At 43.8% G+C, this 24,526-nt stretch overlaps 1 protein-coding gene across 1 annotated transcript in view; it reads left to right on the forward strand.

The window, feature by feature from the left end:
* The window catches only part of COLEC12 (collectin subfamily member 12), a 181,716-nt gene that overhangs the window by 119,782 nt on the left and 37,408 nt on the right, over positions 1–24,526 (forward strand). Inside the window, exon 3 of the mRNA XM_024236061.3 lies at positions 23,898–24,020. Coding sequence (XP_024091829.1) covers positions 23,898–24,020 — 123 coding nt within the window. The remainder of the gene's footprint in view (positions 1–23,897; positions 24,021–24,526) is intronic.

A 24,526-nucleotide genomic window follows, 5' to 3' on the forward strand; every position in this document is an offset into this window, starting at 1 on the left:
TTTCCATTTTTTCCTTCATGACAAGTAATGTTTTAGTGAATATTCTTGTTCATACACCTTTGTATTGTTGGACTATTTCAGAAGAATTTATTTCTATAAGTGAAATTGACATATCAAAGAATATATACACTTAAAATTTTGCTTGCCCTCCAAAAAGATTATAACAACTTACATTCCCACCAAAATGTGAGGTAAAAAGGGATTATCATTTTGTTTTAATTGGCATTTCCTTTATTATTATTGTTTTAATTAACACATAATCCTTTTACTTATTGATGGGGTGCGGTGTGATATTTTGATACATGTATGCAGTGTATAATGATCAAATCATGGTAATTAGCATATTCATCACCTCAAGTATTTATCATTTCTTTATGTTGAGGTGAACAGAAACCACATCAAATTTTAGAACTGCAGAACCCTTGAGATTTCAGTATCCCTCTTCTCTCCTGCCAGTTTCATGCCAGACATTGAAAACTCGGGTTTTAGAGCAGAAGTATGTCTCAATACAATTGACTCTTGCAGAAACTCCTTCCTATGTAAATAGCCATTTCTGCACTTTTCTTCACCTGCCTTGCAATGCAAGGAGTTCCTTCCAGTACTTACCTTGCTTTCTCTGAGCCTTGTTCTGTTTGCTTTGACATTTATAAAAGGCTCAACTTCTTCTCTCAGCACTTTTGACATTCTGTGGCTCTTTGGGAAAGGACTCATTAAAAATGGAATTAACATCTATGCAAATAATACATGGCTCTCCAGATAGAACCACTCATCAGGGGCCGGTTGCCTAGGGAACTGGAAGAGAACCTTGTGGGAGGCTCCATCCACACAAGACCCTGTACCTCTTTCTTTCTGCCCTCTCTCACTTTTATCTACTCTACGTTCTCATGCAAACTTACGTACTCTGCCTGAGTTGAAAGCTGAGGCCTGTGCAGATGAGGTCTCTGAGAACGTAAAGACATTCCCAAATTTCAAACTTGATTTCTGATATACAGCTCACTTCTTTCCGTCACATCCATATTATCACTGGGGCATGATCAGAAACTTCATGGCAGGGTCCCACCTGGAACCCACACCCCTAGAGATGCAGGAGAAGACATACTGAGAGCGTGTGTGTGAGTGTGTGTATGTGTGTAATTAAATGTGTATACATGTGGAATTCAAATGAATGCTGCATTAATCATCGACACAAATTTGGGGTACTTCCTGTGTTAGGCACCGTTGATAAAAAGAAAAGATACCATTCTTGTCCCTGTTACAATGACTGATGATTAGCATGATGGGATGGCATTCAAGTGCAGTAGGTGTTTAGAAGAGGGAACCCCTGAGAACTCACACTTCACAGAGGAGTGTGAGTTTTGAGATGGGTTATAGAGGAAGAGTACAATTTAGCCAGGCAAGTAGGTAGGGGAAAGTGTACCAGTCAGAGGGAAAAGCATATTACACAAGGGAGGGAAGAGCCAGCATAGTGTGCTCTGCAAGCTGCCAGTACTCTGAAGCTGTACTGAGGAATGCAGAAAGATGACACTAAAGAGTAAGCTGGGGGTTCCATCATGAAGGCCTCATATGCCATGCTATGAATTTTGTTTTATACTCTAGGCAAAGGGAAACTACTGAAAAATTTCAGGCTGTTGAAAAGACACTGCCAGACCTATTGGGCACCAATGCTGAGGCATATGTGCTAAAAATAATGCAAATCAGAGGGAAGTAGGATTCTTTCTTCATCATTGGAAAAAAAATAAAATAAAGCTCTTACCTCAGCTTTGGGTAGAAATCTTTGCTTTCCTCCGGAAATACAGCTTCATCTTCTCCTTTGTGGTTTTTGTGCTGGTACTTTCTTAATCTGGTCTTGCAAGCAAAGCTACCAGATGGCTCTCGTCCTGCGCACTGTCCCAGCCATGCTCACATGTCGGGATAAATGAACTCCTCCCTTATTCATCTGACCTTTGCATCACCACCTTCCTGACTGGGCAACTTTGGCTTTCTCGACCGAACCATCATGCATGAAGATTTGCAAGCCCCTCTGGGAGCAGACCACTTTACTCTAAATCACTTGTCAGAAGCACCGAGAGGCCACTACTTAGTGGAACATTAGAAACAGTTTTAATATTTTGGGCTTTGACTGGAATAAATTGTGATCACACTGAAGTTAGGTCTTTCTCTCTACTCTTTGTTCCTTTTATTTCTTCCTTTTTCCCTTTGTCATTCTCCTCTATTTTCTTCACTTTTCCACAACTTTTAGTTGCACGGACCTGCTTTGGAGTAAACAGACCTTTCTGCTTGTTAAAACTTTTTCTCCCACCTGGGTGCGGTGGGTCACATTTGTAATCCCGGCATTTTGGGAGACCGAGCTGGGAGGATCGCTTGAGTCTAGGAGTTTGAGACCAGCCTGGATAATATAGTGAAACCCCATCTGTACAAAAAATAAAAAAATAAATTAGCTGGATATGGTGGCATGTGCCTGTGATCCCAGCTACTTGGGAGGCTGAAGTGGGAGGACCACTTGAGCCTAGGAGGTCAAGGCTTCAGTGAGCTGTGATCACTCCTCCGTACTCCAGCCTAGGTGACAGAGCAAGACCCTGTCTCAAAGAAAAAAAAAAAACAAAAACCTTCTTTTCCTAATAAAAGGAGATAAAAAGATTGCACCATCTCTCCAGCCTTAGTCGACCAGAGTGAACCCTGTGTTGGGGAGGGCATGGTTGCCGGAAACCACCGTATGCATTTCCACCGGTGTGGCTCGATCCTCACCCAAGGCCATTCAAGATTATGGCTGGCAGTTTGGGTGTGAAGTTCTTGAGGGCACTGGTGGAAAGAAAGAACTGGGAAGAAAAAGAACTGCTGAGAATGAGGGGGATGGCAGAGCAAAGCAGGTACTTGGTGAAAAGAAGGAAGGAGATGTAAGAATGGAGGGGAGAACAATCTAGGAATAGAAAGGAAGAGGGGAAATAAATTGGGAAGAAGTATACCATGTTGAGAAGAAAGGTCTTGAAAGGACAAGATAAAACATGGTTCTCCTAGTAGACCCTTTGGCACTGATGGAGACCTCATGGAGAGCACAATAGGCTATGGGTAAGGAGCTAGATATCTACCTACAACTTTTAATAGTAATTGCCAAGAAATGGATTGCAAAGTCCTCTTGATAAGGCCCTGGAGGGCGAGAATTGGGTGCTGTTTGCTTCATTCTTTCTCCCTCAGTGGCCACACCCTGTGGGCCTCTGTGTTGGCTGAAAAACGCGTGCCAATTGCATTGGACGTTTCAGTTCACTGAAACACAAAAGAATGGAAGAATAGTGTCCACGTCCTGGCCGCTGTTCCTTGCAGCTATTTCCCCTAAACAGTGGAGCAACTTAAAATAGCCATCCTTCTGTCTACTTTTATTTATGACGGTTTTTGTTTTTAATTCACAACTTCTTCTGATGTGCCCTCAGCTCTGTGCAGCCTGGCCAGCGCTGTGCAGGGTGCCCTCCAGGAAGCGCGCCAGGCAGTTGAAAACTTCTGCCAACACTAGGAAATGTGTTGGCTGCCCGGGAGATTCCACCCACAAGTAACTGCAGTGGTATTTTTTTAAATGTCTCTGTTGGGGCACAGGCAGCGCTGAGACTCAGCTGGGCAGCAGCAGGGGGTATCCCTTCTCATTGATCAGTGCCAGAGCATTTGTTAAATTTTTAGATTATCACCCATGGATAGTGGGTTAGGGCTGAAGATGTGCACAATTCTATATTCTCTTTTTGGTTGAGTTGGTATTTGGGATGTGGGTTGTTTCAACATCCAGATGAAACCACAGCTCTCTCAGTGGGGAAGGAGTTCAAGCCCCAACCCGCCCCACCACCCTATTTCTCCCAGCCCCACTCCTCACCAGGCTCCAGCCCAGGAGTGAGTGCTTCCTAAGCACCCAGCTGGTGGCGTCCTCCTGATCCAGGCCCTGTCTTTCTTGGGCCGCTCATCAGCTTTTGTCTCTTTGGATAGCAAGTGCTCCAAGCTCAGGCTCTGAATAGACAAAGGATTAAAAGCTTTGGAAATAAAAAATAGGTCTTCAAAGCTGCCAGCAATGGCCAAGGATTCCCTCCACTGCAGCAGGGTCCAACAACCCAGCCCAGCGCACTTCTCCCAAATGTTTTGGGAGGCTCCTTTCCTTTGAGCAACAAGGCCTGTCTTGTCTGTGGGACTCATACTTGGATGCCGAAGAATAAACATTGCTGGAAGGGGCAAGAAAGGTGGCTTCTGTGCTGCCCAAGACACCGCAGATTGCAGGGGATACGCCTGTAACTGGCATATCCCAGCGCACACTGTTAGATCTAGCCGGGGAATGCAAGCTTGCTGGGGATTCCAGTCCTAATTCATTTGGGTTCTTTATGAGTTTCAGGCGGCAGCGTGACCAATGGGCATCAGACCCCTTGGGCTCACAGGTGCCGGGAGCATCATGCTGCTGGTTTCTCTTCTGTCATCTGGAAGCCATTAGCATTGAAATGGTTTCGGCCGCTTGCTGAGCACTGGGTTTTACAGGAGTCACAGCCCGGGGCAGCCCAGGTCCCAGGAGCCAAGAGCCTTCACTTTCTGTAGGATTTCCAGTTTAAAACCCACTGAAGCTCTGCCCTCCAGGGTACCACCAGGTCCTCCATCCCCTCTTCCCTTTCCTCCCCTTTTGGACTCCAAGAGCAATGACATGTGCAGGGGAACCCTGACATCTATCCTTCTTCTATTTCTTAAGGGAAGGGGGTGCAGAAAAGTCCCTCTATAAAAAACGCTTCAGGCAAGAGCTTGTACTTTACATTCTCTGCTGCATGCATTTTGTAAAATGCAGTATCTCAGGAGAGCCCTGAGGACTCAGACTCAAGCCTCTAGCCATCTAATTTCATGATAATCATAGGTGCCTGTTACCGTGCCTGACACTGTGCTAGGGTCTCTATGTGCCTTACTCTAATCCTTAGAATAGCCCTGCAGAGAAAGACGAGAGTCTTGGGTTAAGCAGCTAATAAAAGAAATGTAGGATTCTCATCAAGGTCTTTGCCATTCCAAAGCTCTTTCTGCTCTAGAAACTCGTGTCCCCATTTAGGCCTAAGCAGGGTGGGAGCTCCCCAAGGACAGAGAAGCAAGGAAAGAACAAACATCTGCAGTTCACACTAGATAGTCCAGTCATGGGTTTTTTAAGGAAGCAAAATGATTTTTTGAAAGGAAACTCATGCAGTCTGTCCGCTTCTTGCCAACTCTACTACAGTGCAACCTGCCAAAAACAGCCAAACCTTGTTTGAGGTATGAAAGCAGCTGTTATAATAAACTCCTCTGCTCTACCTCTTTTCCTGTTATGGTGGAATGGCTGTTTAAAGTAAGTGTCTCCAATCCATGGATTTTCTGGGGTCATGAAAACATTGTTTAATTGGCAGACTCTATTACATTTTTTGGTGAAGTTAGGAAGTAAACAGAATGCCACACGCCGTGTCAGATCCATTCAGTGTAAAGGTCTGTAAGGAAACGGTCCCTGGGTTCTGGAGCCATTATTCCCCACTTCCCACCCCCCGGGGTGGACCAGCCTTCTCAGGTTTTGAGGTTGTTCCAGAAAAAATGGATTTCTGCCTCTCTTCTATCCCAGGACTTCCAAAGCAGAGCAAGAGGAAATTAGGGCACGGAATGGAGTCGATCTGGGTTTGAATCCTCACTCTGCCAATCACTAATGTGGAACTTCAGGTAAATTACTCTGAGCCTCCATCTTGGAATCTGTAAGATGGATATGGTAATAACTACCCAATTACCTTCATCATAAAATTTAAAACAAAATCAAAATTATAACATATATTGCTGTAGTTCTTAGTATAGACCCTGTGCTGTTCAAGTGTTTTACAGGCATTAATTCATTTAATCTCCTCAACAACTTTATGAGGCAGATACTGTTCTAACCATCTTCTAGCCTCTGGGGAGACGATGGGCAGTTCAACCAACAAAGATCTCTGCCTGCATGGAACTCACATTCTTGTTAGGGAGGCCAAAAGATAAGTAAAATAGATAAGTAAATGAAATGGTGATAAGTGCTGTGAAGAAAAATAAACAGAGCTAAGTGTGGTCGTGCGCGCCTGTGGTCCTACCTACTCAGGAGGCTGAGGTGGGAGGCTCGCTTGAGCCCAGGAGTTTAAGGCTGCAGTGAGCTATGAGTGCACCTAGGAATAGCCACTGCACTCCAGCCTGGGCAACATAATGAGACTCCATAGCTAAATAAATACATAAAATAAACAAGAAAGGGAGATGGAGGCGGGGGGAAGGAGGATTGCATTTTTTGAAAGAATGGTCAGGGAAGGCCTCTCTGAGAAGATGATGTTTTTAAATAAAAACCCGAAAAAAGGGAGAAAGCCATGAGGGTACCCACAGGAGAGTCCTAGGCAGAGGAAACGGCCCATGCAAAGGCCTTGCGGTGGCAGGCCTGGTGTGTTCGAGGCCTGGTGAGGAGGCCAGCATGGCTGGAGTAGAAAGAGCAAGGTAGGCAGCTTTGGAGGCAGTGTAGGGCCTCATGAACCTCAGCTCTTTCTCTCAGGAGAGGAGAAGCTCCCAGAAGAGCTTGAGCAGAGGAGGGACTTGACCCAGATGAAGCTAGGTGTGAGGAAGGACACTTCTGTTTTGTGCACTGCAGCTGCTGCTCCTGCTGCTGGTTCCCACGAGAACAGTTGCCAACTTTTCCAGACTAAGTAGGACATTTCTTAATGGGACATCTGGGCCTCCACTGTCGACATCGTACTTGTTGATTTTAACAACAGATGAACTTTCCCCAACTTCCCATGTATCTGCGTCCAGCCTCCTCCCTCCTTTTGGGTGGTTCTGTCCTTTGCCACTGCTCTGCACTGGATCGTCTTGATGATGCTACTTAACTGGCTACATAGACATCTGTGGTCTGAACTCACCATGCATAACGTGTTGCTGTGTTGAGTTAGTTATTGGGGCCGGTGGCTCACAGATAAGTATTGCTTGGGCTGGGAAACCACAAGAATGAATGGGGAAGAAAGGTGAGGGAAATGTTTATGAACAGAATTGCCCCCTCAGTGGAGACTATGAAGCCTATTAGTATAACAAGCCGCCCAAAAACATTCTAGTCTATACACATTCTGGTGGGAAAAATTAGGATATCCTCATACTTCCTATGGGAGTCCGGGTATCACAAGTTCCGAGCCTCAGGCCTACAGGTGGTGTCTAGAGCCCATGGATCTCCTGAAATCATGTCCAAACATATGTCTGTGGGTGATTTTCAGGGGTGAGGTCATAGTTTCCATGTGGCTTGTTCTTTGAATGGCTTGATTGCAATTGCAGGTCATACTTTCAACACTGGATATGCTGGTGTGTTACTGTATGTGCAAATGTGAAAAAAAGTATGTATTTCAAAACAGAGTTTAAAAGGATCTTTTTAATTCTCTGATATTAAAAGTCCATAATATCTGTATCTGACAAATATGGTGTTATCAGTATAGAAAGATAAATTATGGTCTCTTAGAAATTAAAGGATGGGTTTTTGAGGACATCAAGGTGTACTGTCTCCCAAGCTCTGTTTGCCCCTTTTCTCAATGGCTTTAAATCATCAGGAATTCACTCTCTGTATTAGATCATTTATTCTCATATGCCCCTCGCTGCCTTTGAAACACCTCCAATTCTAGCAATGCTTTACAGACATGCACATGAGCCAAGTGGCTTAAAACAACACCCTAGGACTTAGGTGTTTGGAAGCCCCTTATCCCCTGGAGTCATTTGTGGAACAGGGCCTGCATGCAAGAGGAGGCCCAAGCTCAGAAATGAGCAAAGAGCGTGACTTAACAGGGAGGTTGTAGCAGCTTCACAGCAGTACAGTGAATAGAATTACATGTTCCTCAAGTCCCATTGGCTCATATTGGCATCATTCGGTACTGGACACAGGGTGTGCACCAAGTATATCTGTGAGTCAATGCTCACCTGCAGATGTACCACGAAGCATACCAGACAGAATTCTTGGGGGGAGGAGGGGGGCTGCTGCTTCTCCCAGGCCCTGGGGTTCTATCACAATATTTGATTCTACCCGGTTCAGATAAGCCCTTAAGGGGATTCTTAGCTGGGACTTACAGAAATTGACAACGAGATTTGTTGGGAATGACTGATCCCATGCCCTGGAATGTAAGCCATGCACAGTTTATGGTACATAATTATATACAATAAACTATAAAGGACATACAGTGGATTTTGATATCGGGTTCCAGTTCCTCCTCACTAAGGAATTAGTAAAAACCCTTCATCTGTGTGGCTAAGGAAATAGTTCTGGTCCTGCCCGAATCCGTTTCCATGTGTCCACACGGCCCTTTCTCCCCACTGTGTAGTCTCACGGGAGAGGTCTGCTCCTTACATTAGGATCGAAAGCCTCGTGGGAGAAGTTGCAAGGTGTTCCCTTTCCAGCGGTCACTGTGGAGGAAAAAAGGATAACTGTATGACTGTCAGAGACGTGATCAAATAGGATGAGCTTACATTGGATAAGTAGATAAGATCAGCAATAAGATTATGACACAGAAATCTGTGTATTTGTTCCTCAATTGCATACAAATTTCCCATTTTTCATCAAGATGGAAATTGAATAAGAGGAAAACTAAGAGGCTCTTATCACAGTTGAGCATGTGTTCCAGTTCACCATGGCCACCATCAGAGTTTTGTCCTGGTCACAGGCAGCTGTAGTCTGTGTTCCTCTCTAACTAGAATACACACATCCCTCAGAGGGATTCATTGTCTCTTGCCACAGAGCTGTAGTCTCTGTTTCCTTTGAAGATGGGGGGAAGGTTTAACACATTTGGCCAGAAGCATTGTTCTGCTGGAATATGGGACTACATGTGGATCTCCTCTTCCTGAGTCATCATGACACTTCCTGTGTCACAGCGTTAAATGTCCCCTTGGCAGAATATTCTAGGTACACCGTTGAATTACTAAATGTTCTATTTTGTGTGAATCATATTATCCAGTGTCAGTAAACAACACTCTTTTGGGCGGGTGTGGTGGCTCATGTAATCCCAGTACTTTGGGAGGCCGAGGCAGGTGGATCGCTTGAGCTCAAGAGTTTGAGACCAGCCTGGGCAATATGGTGAAACCCCATTTCTACAAAAAATACAAAAATTAACTGGGCATGGTGGCGCACACATGTAGTCCCAGCTACTGAGGAGGCTACGGTGGGAGAATTGCTTGAGCCCATGAGTTTGAGGCTACAGTGAGCCAAGATCACACCACTGCACTCCAGCCTGGGTGACAGAGCAAGACCCTGTCTCAAAAAACAAACAAACAAAAAACACTCTTTCAGTTATACCCTCCAGAATGATATGGGGAATTATTTTGCCCCTACTTCTGCACCAACTTCAAGGGTTTGGATTGCCTGCTCCCAGCTTTGGCTCAGTGACTTTGGGACTCTGGTGCTTGATTTAATAGAAATGAGACAGTACAATAAAAATTAATGGATCCAGTTTGGTCTTTTCAGTCGATTACCTATTTTGTGTTTCGAGAGGGGAACTGAGACTGGAGGAGAACTGTGGAATGCATTTACCAAAGAAGGCTTTCACTGTCTAAACCTAGTGTCCCTGAATGGGGGGAGGTGGGATAGGCGGGTGGGGTCGTAGTGTCTGGTTCACAGTGTTGGTGCTGCACAAAGGCACCTGAGGGAGAATGAGAGCAGAAGTCCAGCTCCACTCTGCAGACCGTGTGCAGATATAAAACCTTCGCAGGAATCACCACAGTGCTTGCATCAGAACTCACGTACTTGATTGATTCTGCCCTGGATATCCAAGTAATGTTACTGCTGTGCAGATGACTGCTGTGCAGATGTTGGTTTCATACCGCAGTTTGTTTCCCCTCACTCTCTTGAACCTGTTCTTTATTAGGAACAGAAAGAGTTTGTGTCCTCTCTAGGTCCCAGTGAGCAAAGCACAGATCCTTTGCCTCAGGCTCTCGCAGCTTGTCAGGACACAAGTTACCCGCCGGCAGGGACATTCCTACAGTCAACTGTCACGAGGTCTGTTATTGCTTATTTTCATTTCCCTGTTGCCGCAGCTCCCCTTTCTCCTGTTCTGTCTAGATAATCAGAAGATTTTATTCTCTTTCTTTAAAAAAAATTGTTTCTATCCCCTACTCTGTGATCCTTTCCATCCTACCCTAGGCCTGTGCAGCAGAAACCTTTGAAAGAAGGGATCCTCCCTGCACCCCGGGGACCTCCTGGAGTCCTGGCTTTTCCAGCGCCACTTGGATAAACATTTCTCTTCCATGATTTGTGCCCAGTTGCGGCGTGTGTCTGGGAAGTGAGCAGGAGTAGAAACAGATGGATCTTCCACGAGCTCAAAGGCAAGAAGATTGACTTCTATGCAGTAGTCCTCTGGATAAAGTTTAGTAAACATATAATCACACCATCATCTGGGGCTCTGTATACCCTAATAAATGAGTGCTTCTAATTTTATAAGCACTGTCATTACCACAGTTGTACTTGAGATTTTTCCTTTGACTGTAGTATATGTTCTTTTGCTTTACTAGGTGATGTTTATTAGGTGTTGTTTCCCCCAAGTACTGTAGAAAGTGACAGATTGTTTCAGGGCAACCAGTAGGTTGTATTTACAGGTGGTTGGCTGTCTTGACCAGCTTTGCTGCAATAACATAACTGCTTTCCAGCAGGAAGGAACATTGCATAGTAGTGAGAGCTGTGAAGTCCAGACTTCATTGTATTCTTCATTTAGGAATGAACATTTTCTGAATCACTGAATCCTTCTTTTTCAGTTCCTCTTCAGGTCTGTGCATAATGGGAAGGTGATGAATGAGCCCTGTCTTTGTGCATGACAAAGATGCAAAAATGGCATTCCTAGTCCATCATCAGCAGGACCTGAGCTTCTAGTTGCTTTTCCAGAGTAGGGTTGAGAGGCGTGGCTGCCCCAGGCAGGAAGAGCTCTGGCTAGGCACCATTTAGAAGGGGTATGTCTCCTGGATCCATCAAGCTGAGACCATCCCTGGGATCCCATTTTGTGGTGGACCTCTCAAGACAAGTACCTCTTCTTAATGGAAGGGTCTGTCTTACCACAGGATATTTTAAAGAATAATAAGCAATGAACTCACAGTGTGTTCTAAACCACCTGCAGTGTACTGGGAGTTAATGTAAACAAATATATGCTGCAAATTAAAAATAAAATGTATGAGTGAATCCCTAGTGGGTGATTCAGGTACTAATTCCAAATTCCACATTCACCGGGGAAGTGGGGAACACCTTCAGCGAAGTGTGGATTGGACAGTGTTGTTAAGTCCTCACCCAAAGCTGCTTCTTCTTTAAGCCCGTTTAACCAGTTTACAACTGTAATTAGGAGCTGTTTGGCCATTGGGGAAATAAAATTCGTTTCTTTGGGCATGAAATACAATGAAGTGATTATACCATAAAAATTTCATATCATATGAAATTATATATATTTTTTCTGCATCTCTGATCTCCATTATTCACTTGTTTCCAGAGCTGATGTGCTCTTGGTCACATTTTCTGATTCTCTGCTGTAAGAGCTGAAGTTCAAAAGGCCTTCTGCCTGCACTGTGAATGGCTCAGCTGGTAGAATCTGATTTTTTCCTATTTTGATTTCTGAGTCTGCTGCTTTTACAGTCATTTATGCATCTCATGAATGTAATGAAGTGTCGCTTTCCTCTGAACTCTTGTATTTTTTTCTGCCTCATAAGTGGGGTTTTAATCCCTGCATGATTTTGAGAGGTAAACAGAATATCTTCCAGATGGGGGTTGTTCTTCAAAATCCTTTCCTCGGTGGTGATTCCTCCATCTGAATCCAAATGTGTCCTCCACAGCTGCCTGTCCTAGGCAGATTCACCAGGGCTGCACTTCTTGACTTTGCCATGCTACCTCATTTCCACGTGAGAAGGAAGTGCACGTTCAGGGTGGTTGGTCAGAGTTAAGTCAACCTATATCTGTGGTGTGAAATTAACAGACATGTGGGAATTGAACCTTAAACATTCTCAGTTTCACTAGGAACCTAAAATTATAATCACCCCACAGAGACTGTAAATTTGAAACTTACCTTGTTTCCATGGAAGTTTTGAATTCAAAACATTTCATGTGTAAAATATCACTAGTAAGAGGGCACATAAGATCTGTATCACCTCCGGGGAAGGAAAGGAACGATGCTTCATGTCCAGGCTTGGTGGTGCCAGTGATCCTGAACTTCTCAAGTGATTAGTCTATATGGACAGATTAGTTCTTTACTTGTTTAAATGCAGTGGATCAGTTGCATTAAGTGGTATGTGCATTGAGTGGTATGCTGGCAAATGGTAAGTGCACTGAGTGGAATGCTGGCAAATGTTTAACAGCCGGCTCTCCAGAAGGCAAAAGCCCTGATTTGGAGCTTTTTGCTAATTTCAATGGTGTGAATACTTCCAGCGTGACCAATTTCATGCTACCAATATAAAGTCACTGAATATAGAGTTGAGAAGAGATAACAACAATTGGGGGTCACCAGTCAGTATAAGCTGGCTCCAGTCACATCCATGATAAACCCATGGGAAATTGTGATTTTTGAATTTGTTTTGTTTTGTTTTTGTGTTTTGTTTTGTTTTGTTTTTGAGACAGAGTCTCGCTCTGTTGCCCAGGCTGGAGTGCAGTGGCGCGATCTCGGCTCACTGCAAGCTCCGCCTCCTGGGTTCATGCCATTCTCCTGCCTCAGCCTCAGAAGTAGCTGGGACTACAGGTGCCTGCCACCATGCCCGGCTAATTTTTTTGTATTTTTTAGTGGAGACGGGGTTTCACTGTGTTAGCCAGGATGGTCTCGATCTCCTGACCTCATGATCCGCCTGCCTTGGCCTCCCAAAGTTCTGGGATTACAGGCGTGAGCCACCGTGCCCAGCCTTTGTTTTGTTTTTGACAGTCTCTGTTTATCACCCAGGCTGGAGAGCAGTGGTGGGATTTCGGCTCACTGCAACCTCTGCCCCCCAGGATCAAGCGATTCTCCTGCCTCAGCCACCCAAGTAGCTGGGACTACAGGCATGTGCCGCTATGCTCAGCTAATTTTTTGTATTTTTAGTGGAGATAAGGTTTTACCATATTGGCCAGGCTGGTCTCAAACTCCTGACCTCAAGTGATCCACCCACCTTGGCCTCCCAAAATGTTGGGATTACAGACATGAGCCACTGTGCCTGGTGATTTTGAATTTTGCTTTAGAAATCCTTTTGTACAAACATCTCTACTGTCTGAAGAAAGTCCCTTTGTGTGTGTGTATACATCTAGTTATTTCAGTTTTAAACAATTTTCTAAATTTAACTGTCATTTCTAAACTCCATATAAAGGCATGGAAAATTAAATAAGCCTAAGTGTTCCCATTTATTTTATATTCCATAATTCATTGCATGCCTTCTAACTTTTTGTTTAATGGTTTTTCATTTTTATTTCCAGTTTCATTGCTTTGACTTCCAAAACTATAGCTGTCTGCCCCATGAAAATATTTCTCTCCCCACCCCCCTTGTCTAGTTTTGTTTTGTTTTGTTTTAGTACAGACAGCATCTCACTATGTTGCCCTGGCCAGTCTTGAACTCCTGGCCTCAGGGATCCTCTTGCCTCACCCTCCCAAAGTGCTGGGATTACAGGCATGGGCCACGACACCAGACCTTTGTCCAGTTTTAATAACAAGTATGTGGCTAGTGACAGGGATGGTCGTCATTCAATCTGGGGCCACTCTCCCCTCACAGCCTTCGTGGGCCAATACTCTATTAAAATAGGTCCCTCCCAGTTCCCTCCTTTTTTTGCCAACTTTTCCTCATTTGGATCATTTCAAGTTGATTGACTCTTTTCTCATTAGGTTCAAGACTGAGGCCACATTCAATGCGGAACAGAATGACTGCTTTAAAACAGCAATGGTGAAATCTCTTGCTCTGTCTTGGCTTCATTCCCTTAATTTTAAGTGTCTTCGACTATCATCTTCACTTGAAGAAAGTAAAAAACACATGTTTTTGAGGAATGAGGAATGTCTGTCAGGCTGATTGATGTTTTCATTTACATTGAAGTCCACTTTTTTTCCCCATCAAAACACTAGTTTTGGTGGTTAAAAAAAAATATCAAATCGGTATGTGAGGGAGAGTGGATGTAGGCATGTCTTTGCCAGCACCTGCTCAGCAGCTTAATTTTCACATGCCCCGACACTGTGTCATTGACAAACAGCAAATACCTTGTCATTAACTGAGATTTGTCCTGCTCAGCGCTGTTCCCCCTCGTCATTATATTAGTCCTTCAGCTGCCCCCAAATGACACTTTGTAAAGCAGCCACACTCAAGGCAAGTGTTGGATTGCAGGTTTACAGTTCTCATCTTGGCCCTATCACATGGAGTTTTGGAAGTGCCGAGACCCACAAAATGGAGAAATGCTGTAGGGTCTTGGGACTCACTTCAGTCTGGGCAGGGGTCTGAAGGTGTGTTTTGCATTCCTTTCATCATAACCTTCATTCCACCCTCTACCTCCAGCGGGTTTGAGGCTGCTGCTCCCTGTGGCATCAGCCTTGGCTGTGTGGGAGGAAGGGGCTCTCGTCAGTGTCAGTGTTTTGACTGTCAGGCCCCTGAGCTGTGCCCCTCTCCCAGGACATCCATACCCCGGCCCACAGGACCATGAGATCAGCAAATCACCTAGAAGACTGGAGACAAAGGTGCGAGAGGAGATTGTGAAATCCCTCTGACAGCAGGTTCCAATTTGGGGGCAGGGAGATTGCTCCTGGAAGCAAGGGCCCACTTCCCACTGCCCAGATCTGTACTCCAGTCATGCCTTTGTTAAGCCGCAGGATGTGCCGAGTACTAATGGGTGCTCCTTTGCTTAGGGAAATGCAAACGCAACACCACAGAAAAACAAAACCCTCATGCCTGTACAAGGAGGTAGCTATGAAGATGATCATGGGGAGTGTGGATGTGTGCAGTATCGACTACACAGGTGCTTAGGGATTCAAGGCAAATTAGGAAAGGGTGCATTGAGGAGGAAATCTGTGAGTAAGCACAAAGGAAGTTAGTTGGTAGAGGGGAAGAGCGTTTCAGGGAGGAGAAGGGCAAATCTCACAGCCCAGAGGGGAAATGAGCAGAGCCCTGTCAGAGACCATAGCTATGCAGGTGCCTGGGGTCCTTCCCATGCTCCCTCAAACTCTTGCTCAAATGTTACTCTGCGGAGAGGGCTCCAGACACCATACTTAAAATTGACATCTACGTTCCCCGCTACATGCCCTTCGCTCAGTGCTTGCCTTGTTTTTACTATAGCATTCATCACCTTCTGTCATATGAAGACATACTCCCACTGGAATATAAGTTCCAGAAGGGCAGAGATAGATTTTTGTCTGTTGTGTTCACCATTATAACTACTGCCTGCTACTTACACCTTGAAGAAATGAATAAACAGGATGTAGCAAGAATGAAATGTGGTGATGTGGGCAGAATTCTGGGGTCGAAGGAACTCCAGCTGGGAGGTAGAAAACCCGAGCCCTAAAGCCAGGCTGGCAGTGTATAAACTTGGGGTGGGGGGAGTAGGAGAGAGGAGTGGAGTTCCTTGGGCCTCAGTTTCTTCACTGGTGAGATGGATATCTCACCAGCGCCCCTCCCGGCCTCAAGATTCTGAGTGCCAACATGGTCAGAGGTTGCGGGAGCAACTGGAGAATCACTGTGGATTCCTGAACCACGGGGTCAAGGAGGTATTGGTAAAGAAAAAAAATAATATTTTTTCCAGTGTATTCCAGATAATTTTTTTTAGAGGGGGGCTAAGAGGCTAGAGGTAAATAAATTTTTTAATCACCATCTGATAAACCCTCCTTTCACCTGCTTCCTTGCCTCTGTCTTACTTTGCCCAGCTCCTGCAAGCTTGAGCCACAAGCAGTTTTTTGGCTCTGTAGATGAAGGAGCCATTGAAGACTGGCTTTTGGGATTCATTTCAAGCGTACTAGAACTTCAAAAGAAAACCATGGGGCAACCAATTTATTTTGGTTTCAAGCTTAAACTGATCAAGGCTCTTGCATATCCCATAGTTTGCTTTGAAATTAAAAAGGTACCTTCTTTCCCTGGCCCATCTCACTCCAAAAACTCCCTCAGCGTTGGGAGATATTCCCCTGAGGGGCTAACATGCCTTACCAGCCAAACCTCCAAGCCACTCTTGACCTCTCCTAGAGACAATGAGCATTTATTTAGGGCAGAATTAACTTGCTGCTTAAGTATGTTACCACAGAATAATAAAGGAGAAATTATGGCCAACAGAAGCATCAGGCCTGTAATAGTTAACCCACTGGAGACTACATTTTATTGCTTATTTCTGAGAAAGGCTTATCTATCAACATGTGAAAGGATGTTTCTGCACCCCTTTATTTTGACAGAATACTTCTACTGGTATGTCTAACCGGTCCGTTTTCTAGATTATCTTGTTGGGCATCCTTTATCTTGCTTTGTTTTGTTTTTCGCTTCTGGAGATGAAGAAGCTCGGAGAAGCAACATGCAAAAGATTTGGGTTCAACTCCCAGCTCAGCTACTCACTGGCTTGGGTACTCACCATCTTTGACCTCCCCACTTTCCTAAAATCTGTAAAATGAGGGTCAGAATTCCTACTCTGCAGGGTTGTTAAAGACATTATGAGTAACCAGGAGAGGGTTCCTGACCCATATCACGTCCTCAGTAATAGCCATCATCCTCAGCAATTCCTCTTCACATTCACAGCAATAGCAAACTCTCACCCACTCAAGAAATGTCTCATGGCCTTCCTCAATTACCTGTCAGAGTCAGTGTCTGGCTCAATTCTACAGCAGATTGATGACCCAAGCTAGAGCTGCGTTTTCATGAGTCCTTTTAATGAAAAGATTCAGCACTTAATCCCAGAAGGACATTGTATGGTAGTGCCAGATAATGAAGTAGTCAGGCTGCTGAAATGTTGACAGTTCACTCTGTGCCCATAGAATAAAATGAATAGGAATAGAGCCAAGAGGAAGGGGCCAGCTAGGAGAGACGACTGTAAGAGATGTGATGGTTGAGCTCCCCAGCGAGCAAGGATTCCTCTCCTTGGAATTGAAAGCATTTGTGGACAGTTCATCTAATAAAGGATTTCTTATAAAAACCACAAAGAGAAAATAATGGCGTTCTTTTGAGACACTATATATTCTGGCAGACACTGTATACTCTGAGTGGGACCGTTACATCTGGTTTTTGCCTACAACAATTCTTTTTTAGTAGGCAGGGTATAAATTATAAATTTTAAATAAATAATGCATAATCTTAAAAAAAACAATAAAACCAAACCAGAACTGACTGCCTTTTCTTTTTATACACATGAAAAAATTTTAATGAAAACAAACTATACCCTTGGTAAATGCACAGAATTTGAATGTAAGTTCAGAATGAACGTCGAAGAGTTCATGCTGTCATAAAACTCTCTTCTAAGTAACTTTTCCAGTTTGAACACATCTTTATGAATACAGAGCTGCTGTGAGGCTTCACTTACTTTGCACAGAAAGTGATTTCATTTCCAATTCTTGTCCTGCTTCCATTTGCATGGCTATCCACATCGTTAGGAAACTTGGCATAGTAAGGTGTCCAGGGCTGGGTTTTGTATTTGGGGGACTAAATTACTCACTAATAAAATTTTTTTACTAATTCCATATTTCATCATTTAGTAAATAGCCTTCATCATAAGGAAAATCTAGTTATTTGGGTGGATAAAGTGTTTTATGTATTTAACTTTTGTTCCAGTGATATTGTGTAACATTCAAGCAACTAACCAGGTTGTTAACTCTTATTGTTTTGTTGCTTTTGAGGGCATTTTAATTATAGGAATTTATTTGAATCATCCGTTTTACTGTTAGAGCCAAATCATTCTTATGGGTTTATGGGAATCTATACCACCAGGCAGTAGATTAATAACTGTCAAAAAACCACATGAAAAGGTCACTGCGAATCTCAGATCAAAACTTGTGGTTTTCTGGATTTTGCAATTGACCCTTTTTAAAGCTTCTCTTTGGTAACATGATCTTTATGGCAACACCACTGAGCTATAGACACTTGTGATCATGAAAATAGCCCGGAAGTGTCCCACACTCACCGACAGTGCCACCCTCCACCTACCAGGGAAGGGGATGGATCTGCAGTGTATCCATTTTAACACACAAGCCCACCTTCAGTGATATACATGGCAAAAAAAATATGAGAGTGAAGGAGACTCTTTTTTTTCTGCAAAAAGATTGGAAAAACAGACTGGATTGAGACTGGACCACAGCACTTGGGAGGGCTCTTTATGGAGAACCACAGCAGAAAGGAATTCTCTTTGCTGGTGAATTCTTTCTGGCCCTTTGCACTGTCATTCCTGGAGCGTTTCAATTATTCCCCAAACCAGCAAACGGCTCACTGATCAGCAGCCCCCATTCCCCCGCTGCCAGCTTCTTACCTGAAATGTGTTGTTGGAACCAGGGCAGCCCAGGGGACTTTGAGTTTGGGCACTGGGGACCAAATTGTCAGCCTATTCTGAACTTCCGTGGAATACTCAAGGAGTTAACCAGAGCAATTTTGGCTTCACTGGGCCCCCACACTTTTTTGTATAACAAAGACTTGGACACTGGAAAATACATTCAAAACATGAGCCAAGAGTGGAGTTCAGCGGGAGATAGTTCAAGAGGGAGAAGCAGCGGAAAGGCATGCACCCTTCAGGTCCTTGCTGCCTGTAGGCCTCTGAATTTCAAATGTGCTATTGGCGCCCGGTTCTTTGGCACGCTGAATCTCTTCATGGTGAGGGGCAGCACTGCTTCACTTCCTGAACTGAAATCTCTCATCTGCAGCACTCTGTATATCAGTCCCCAGCCCTTCCTTCCCTGCTCACCCCCACTCCCCATGGAAACAAAGCCCCCAGGCTCTGGAAAGTAATGCTAAGAAAATAAACACTACAAAGGCTGGTAACAGGGGGTTATCTCTCTTGAATGTTATTTTGTAACCATCTAGGTTCAAGGAGGAGGGGGTGCCCCAGCTACAGGAGCCAGCAGGGTCCCTTTGTAGTAGGCATCCGTGTGTTTGGCCAGATGTCCTCCCAGCGGAGGGCAGAGAGGAAGATAAAACAGAATTCTTATTAAAAAGAAGTCAGGGGAGGGGGAAAACAAGACAGAGAAAGTGTGTCAAGTGGAACGGGAGGCCAGGCAGTGCCATCTGATATTGATTAAATGCTGATAGAGTCAGCAATGAGAAATGCACACAGTGAGGAAGTGCCCCAGCTCTTCGGAATGTGAACCAGTGACAGTTGTCTGGGCTCGGATCTGCACGAAATACCACATGCACCAGAGGCCTGGCGGCCACAGGGCTAGCTCACGGGGAAGGATGGGAGGGAAAGATGAGTGTGCTGGAGTCAGGACATGTGGCTTCTGATCCTGCTTCCCCTCTCTGGGCCTCTCTTTTCCCATCAATGACACAATGACGCTTGACCTCTGCACAACCTTCTCGCTCCCAGATTATGTCATCTACTATAATCTCTGCTCTGACCAAATCTTCTGAGGTTCTCTTAGTGGAATGTAAGAAATCATCCTGAAGAGGCGTAAGAAGCTCACCCAGCATGGTCCAAAAATCCAAAAGGAATAAACCCGCCCATCAGCCATGGGAGTGCCACCCAGTCCTTCAGCGGGAGGTCAGGCCAGCACCCCGTGTCTGTCGCCCTTCTGTGCTTCACAGTTGCCACCAAAGCAAGTTCATGGTTTCTCAGCATGGAATGTGGCGTGTCTGTGGGTCTACCTATACATTCCTTTCTCTAAATTTTAAAAATATTTTCACCCTTATTGGATGTAAAGAGTCTTTTTTCATTTTATACCATCAGATTACAGAGAGCTTATGCACTGGTGCGTGTGTGTGGTGGGGTGGGGGGAGTGTGAGTGTGTGTGTGCATACGTGCATCCTTTAGTTAAGAGTGCCTTCTTGAAAGTTTGTTGTTTTATTTTTTTCCTTTTTAGCAAATGTCATGAGGACAGTGGTATTTTAATAAAGGGTGAGGCTAGATTCCAGTGGGAATGGAAGAGGAAGCTTCCACTGAGATGAAAAGATCTCACACTAGGGTGGTGGCAGGGGAAATGGAGAGGAAACGATGACTAGAGAGAGGGACCATGGCCTAGTGGAGAGATCGTGGCATCTAGAGCCTGACACAGGTTGGAGTCCTGACTGCAACATGTATAGAGTGTCAGTTCAGCTCTCACCATGATACCCCCTTGCAGTCCTTTTATGGATTAGAGATGCTGTGTGTAAGGGATCTAGCTCAGAACCTGGCACACTGTAGGCAGTAAGTGAACATCAACAAGCTGTAGATGATGATGATCATGATGAAAAATAGCCCACTGGAGGATTAACAAGGCCTGTGACTGAACTGGAGAATAAGTATGAGAGAAGAAATGATGGTGTCTTTGAGTTTAACCACCTGAGGGATTGGGATAGTAATAGTAGTTGAGTTGAGTACAATAAGAAAAGTTGGGTGGAAGTTGGAGATCTGGTTTGGCAGGGCTAGAACTGAAGTCAGTTTTAGACATAAGAGATGGTGCTGAGACATACAGATGGTTATAGGGAAGTAAGACAGAAAGGAAGGGGAGGGGAAAAATGGAAAAATTATAATGAAGTTTATTTACTTCAGGTCTGTTTGATCAGTGAGTCTAATTTTACAGCTTCACTTTCAAGGGATTGGTTAACCAAAGGTCAATCCATCATGACCAGCTTCTAAACTAAACTCTTGCTCCTTGAAGTGTGGTCCTCAGACCAGTTGTCACCTAGGCCTTGCAGAAATGTAGAATCTTAGCTCCTCCCTCAGACGCACTGAATCAGAACCTGTACTTCAACAATGTGATGTGTAAGCACTTTAAAGTTTGAGAAACATTGTTCCTGAGTGTGGTCCCCAGACCGCAGCATCAGCATCAGCATCAGCACCACCTGGGAACTTCTTAGAAATACAAATTCTTGGCCAGGGGTGGTGGCTCACACCTATACTCCCAGCACTTTGGGAGGCCGAGGCGGCGAGGCGGGTGGATCACTTGAGGTCAGGAGTTTGTGACCAGCCTGGCCAACATGGTGAAACCCTGTTTCTACTAAAAATACAAAAAGTAGCCGGGTGTGGTGGCGGGCGCCTGTAATCCCAGCTACTCGGGAGGCTGAGGCAGGAGAATCACTTGAACCCGAGAGGCAGAGGTTGCAGTGAGCCGAGATCGTGTCACTGCACTCCAGCCTGGGCAACAGAGCAAAACTCCATCTCAAAAAAGAAAAAAAAAAAAAAAAAAAAGAAAAAGAAATCCAAATTCTCAGTTCCCTTCTCAGACCTCCTGAATTAGAAACAGTGTATTTTAATGAGTGCTTCAAGTGAATCTGATGCACCCCAAAGTTTGAAAAGCACTGCTGTAAGTCATGAAATTGACAGATGCACCTCCTCCCTTTGTGTCTACAGCCAGAGGGATGTGCTGAACACCAGAGGGATTGGTTGAGCCCTGAAAGCTAAATTTAAGTCATTGTTATATGCTGTTTCTCTCATTATTCTGCATTAAACACAGCTGAAGAACTCTTTTCACTGAAGAAGGGCACTATGCGTAAAATTACAAACCAAAGGAGAGAAACTTCAACTGTGGCTTAATCCTCGTGACTTACCCATCAAAAGTTATTGAGCGCAGTTATAGGAGATCAGTCCTTTATGTGCTGTTGCTCCTGGGGGACGCTATTAGTAAGACACACATAGGGAAACAGGTCAAGAAAACAGGGAATCTCCTGATATTCCTTACAATGTGATTTTCACATTAAAACATCCACAGTCTTTGTCTTGTGTGTGTTTCTAATCTATCAGATGGAAATTCTCTTTTTAAAGGTTTCTGGAGTCACTTGCAGCAATGATGCTGGTTTACCACTCAGACAAGAATGTTTTTCAAAAACGACCTTTTAGCAGAAAAAATTTACCTCCTCTCATCAAAACTGTCTGGTTTTTCTGTTTGTTCAACAGTCATTATTCAGATCACTATGATAACTAATATAAGGGTCAGTGTCTGTTTCTTGTGTACATGTAATATGCAAAATTTGTTATATATTGGGCAGTTAATTATAAGATTACTTGTATTTTCTGCCATAGGTTATAATACATTACAACCAGTGGCATGCTGGTAGACTAGTTGTTTGCGGCCAGTAAATGGAGGTCATCCTAATTTGTAGTGTTTGCCAATTTCTATGGTGTAAATACTCCCTGCAGGGCTGATTTCAAGCTACCAACAGTTTCACAACCAGCTCTCAAAATTCTTACAAATTTAACAGTTGGCTCTTACAAGCCAGTAGGAAACAACTTCAGCATGCCACTGAAACAAACATCAAGGGACTGATCAATAGGATTTTTTTGTTGTATTTGAATTGCTATAGGCCTAATAATGTCTGAAATAAGTAAATTTGAATGTTTAAATATTTTGTCATATAGATTTTTATTGAAATTATCACCATAATTATCATAATGGAATTTGATTTGAAACTACAGTCATGTGCCACATAACATTTCGGTCAACAATGGACTGCATAGATGATGACAGTCCCATAAGATTATAAAACTTATAAAACTGTATTTTTATTGTCCTTTTCTATGTTTAGATACACAAATACTTACCATTGTGTTAAAGTTGCCAAAAATAAAGTTGCCTATCAGTACAGTAATATGCTGTACAGATTTGAGCCTAGGAGCAACAGGCCATACCATGGAGCCTAGGTATGTTGTAGTCTATACCAGAGGTCCCCAGCCCCCAGGGCCATGGACCAGTTACCTGTTAGGAACTGGGCTGCATAGCAGGAGGTGAGCGGTGGGCGAGTGATTGAAGCATCATCTGTATTTACATCCATTTCCCATCACTTGCATGACCACCTGAGCTCCGCCTCCTGTCAGATCAGCGGCAGCATTAGATTCTCATAGAAGCGTGAATCCTATTGTGAACTGTGCATGTGAGGGATCTAGGTTGTGCGCTCCTTGTAAGCATCTAATGCCTGTGATCTGTCACTGTCTCCCATCACACCCATACGGGACCATCTATTTGCAGGAAAACAAGCTCAGGGCTCCCACTGTTTCTACATTATGGCGAGTTGTATAATTATTTCATTATATATTACAATGTAATAACAATAGAAATAAAGTACACAATAAATGGAATGCATTTGAATCATCCTGAAACCATCCCTACCCCTACTCTGGTCCATGGAAAAATTGGGGAAGAAGATGGGGACCGCTGGTCTATACTATCTAGGATTGTGTAAGTACACTCTAGGACAGTGGTCCCCAACCTTTTTGGAACCAGGGACCAGTTTCATGGAAGATAATTTTTCCATGGATGGACAGGGGGCAGGAGATGGTTTCAGGATGAAACTGCTCCACCTCAGATCATCAGGCATTAGTCAGATTCTCATAAGGAGCGTGCAACCTAGATCCCTTGCATGTGCAGTTCACAATAGGGTTCATGCTCCTAAGAGAATCTAATGCTGCCACTGATCTGACAGGAGGCAGAGCTCAGGTGGTCATGCTGGCTCACCTGCCACTCAACTCTTGCTGTGCAGCCAGTTCCTAACAGGCCACCAGACTGGTACCAGTCCATGGCCTGGGAATTAGGGATCCCTGCTCTAGGATGTTCACACAATGATGAAATTGCCTAATGATGCCATTCTCAGAATGTATTCCCATTAACTGATGCATGACTGTATTCTATGAAACAATGTTATGTGCTATTTTTAAGTCATATTAAATACAGCTATAACAATAGAATGGTAATATTAAAGTGCCTATGTTGCTCAAGCAGTGTGTTTACTGTCAAAATAGTTCTCATAGTATAGTAAGGCATATGTAAAAATTATTCTTAGTCCCAATATTTGAACCAAAATGCAAAAAGATACATTTTTAAATGACATCTTTGCTTACTGTTATTAAAATTTGACTTCTCTTACAGGTATTCAGGAAGGAACACAATGTACCAAATGTAAAAATAACTGGGCACTGAAGTTTTCTATCATATTATTATACATTTTGTGTGCCTTGCTAACAATCACAGTAGCCATTTTGGGATATAAAGGTAAGTATGCTTTCTTTTTTTTCTTCCAAATAACAAGTGTTCTTTCATTAATTTAAGCATGAGAAAACTCATATTTGCAAATACGAAGTATTTCATTCATACAACTCAGATGCAAAATAGCAACATGATAAACTTCATCTCTGTATCTTGAACTTATAGCTATGAGATCTGAAAAGGGGAACATAGTAATTCCTTTTGACTCATTTCAGCAATAATCAGGGTCCTCTCTGAGAGTTATAAAGTTTTTTTTCCCTTGTTGCTTTTTTCTACCTATTTCTAGCTACTCCTTCTTCCTCTATTTTTTTTTTTTCATCTTATCTCTTGGAGGCTTTATGGAAACCCTGGAGTCAGCACACAGGAAAACTGTATTGACAGAGAATAAGCAAAACACAAGATCTCCAGAGATACAACATACTTCACCCAGGGATCGGCCAACTAATTCCCTTTTTTCTCTTCAGCACATTCACTGTGGTCACTGTTGTTTATATAGCTCTATAAAAATACTG

Source organism: Pongo abelii, chromosome 17, assembly GCF_028885655.2.
Source record: "Pongo abelii isolate AG06213 chromosome 17, NHGRI_mPonAbe1-v2.0_pri, whole genome shotgun sequence".
Lineage (NCBI taxonomy): Eukaryota > Metazoa > Chordata > Mammalia > Primates > Hominidae > Pongo > Pongo abelii.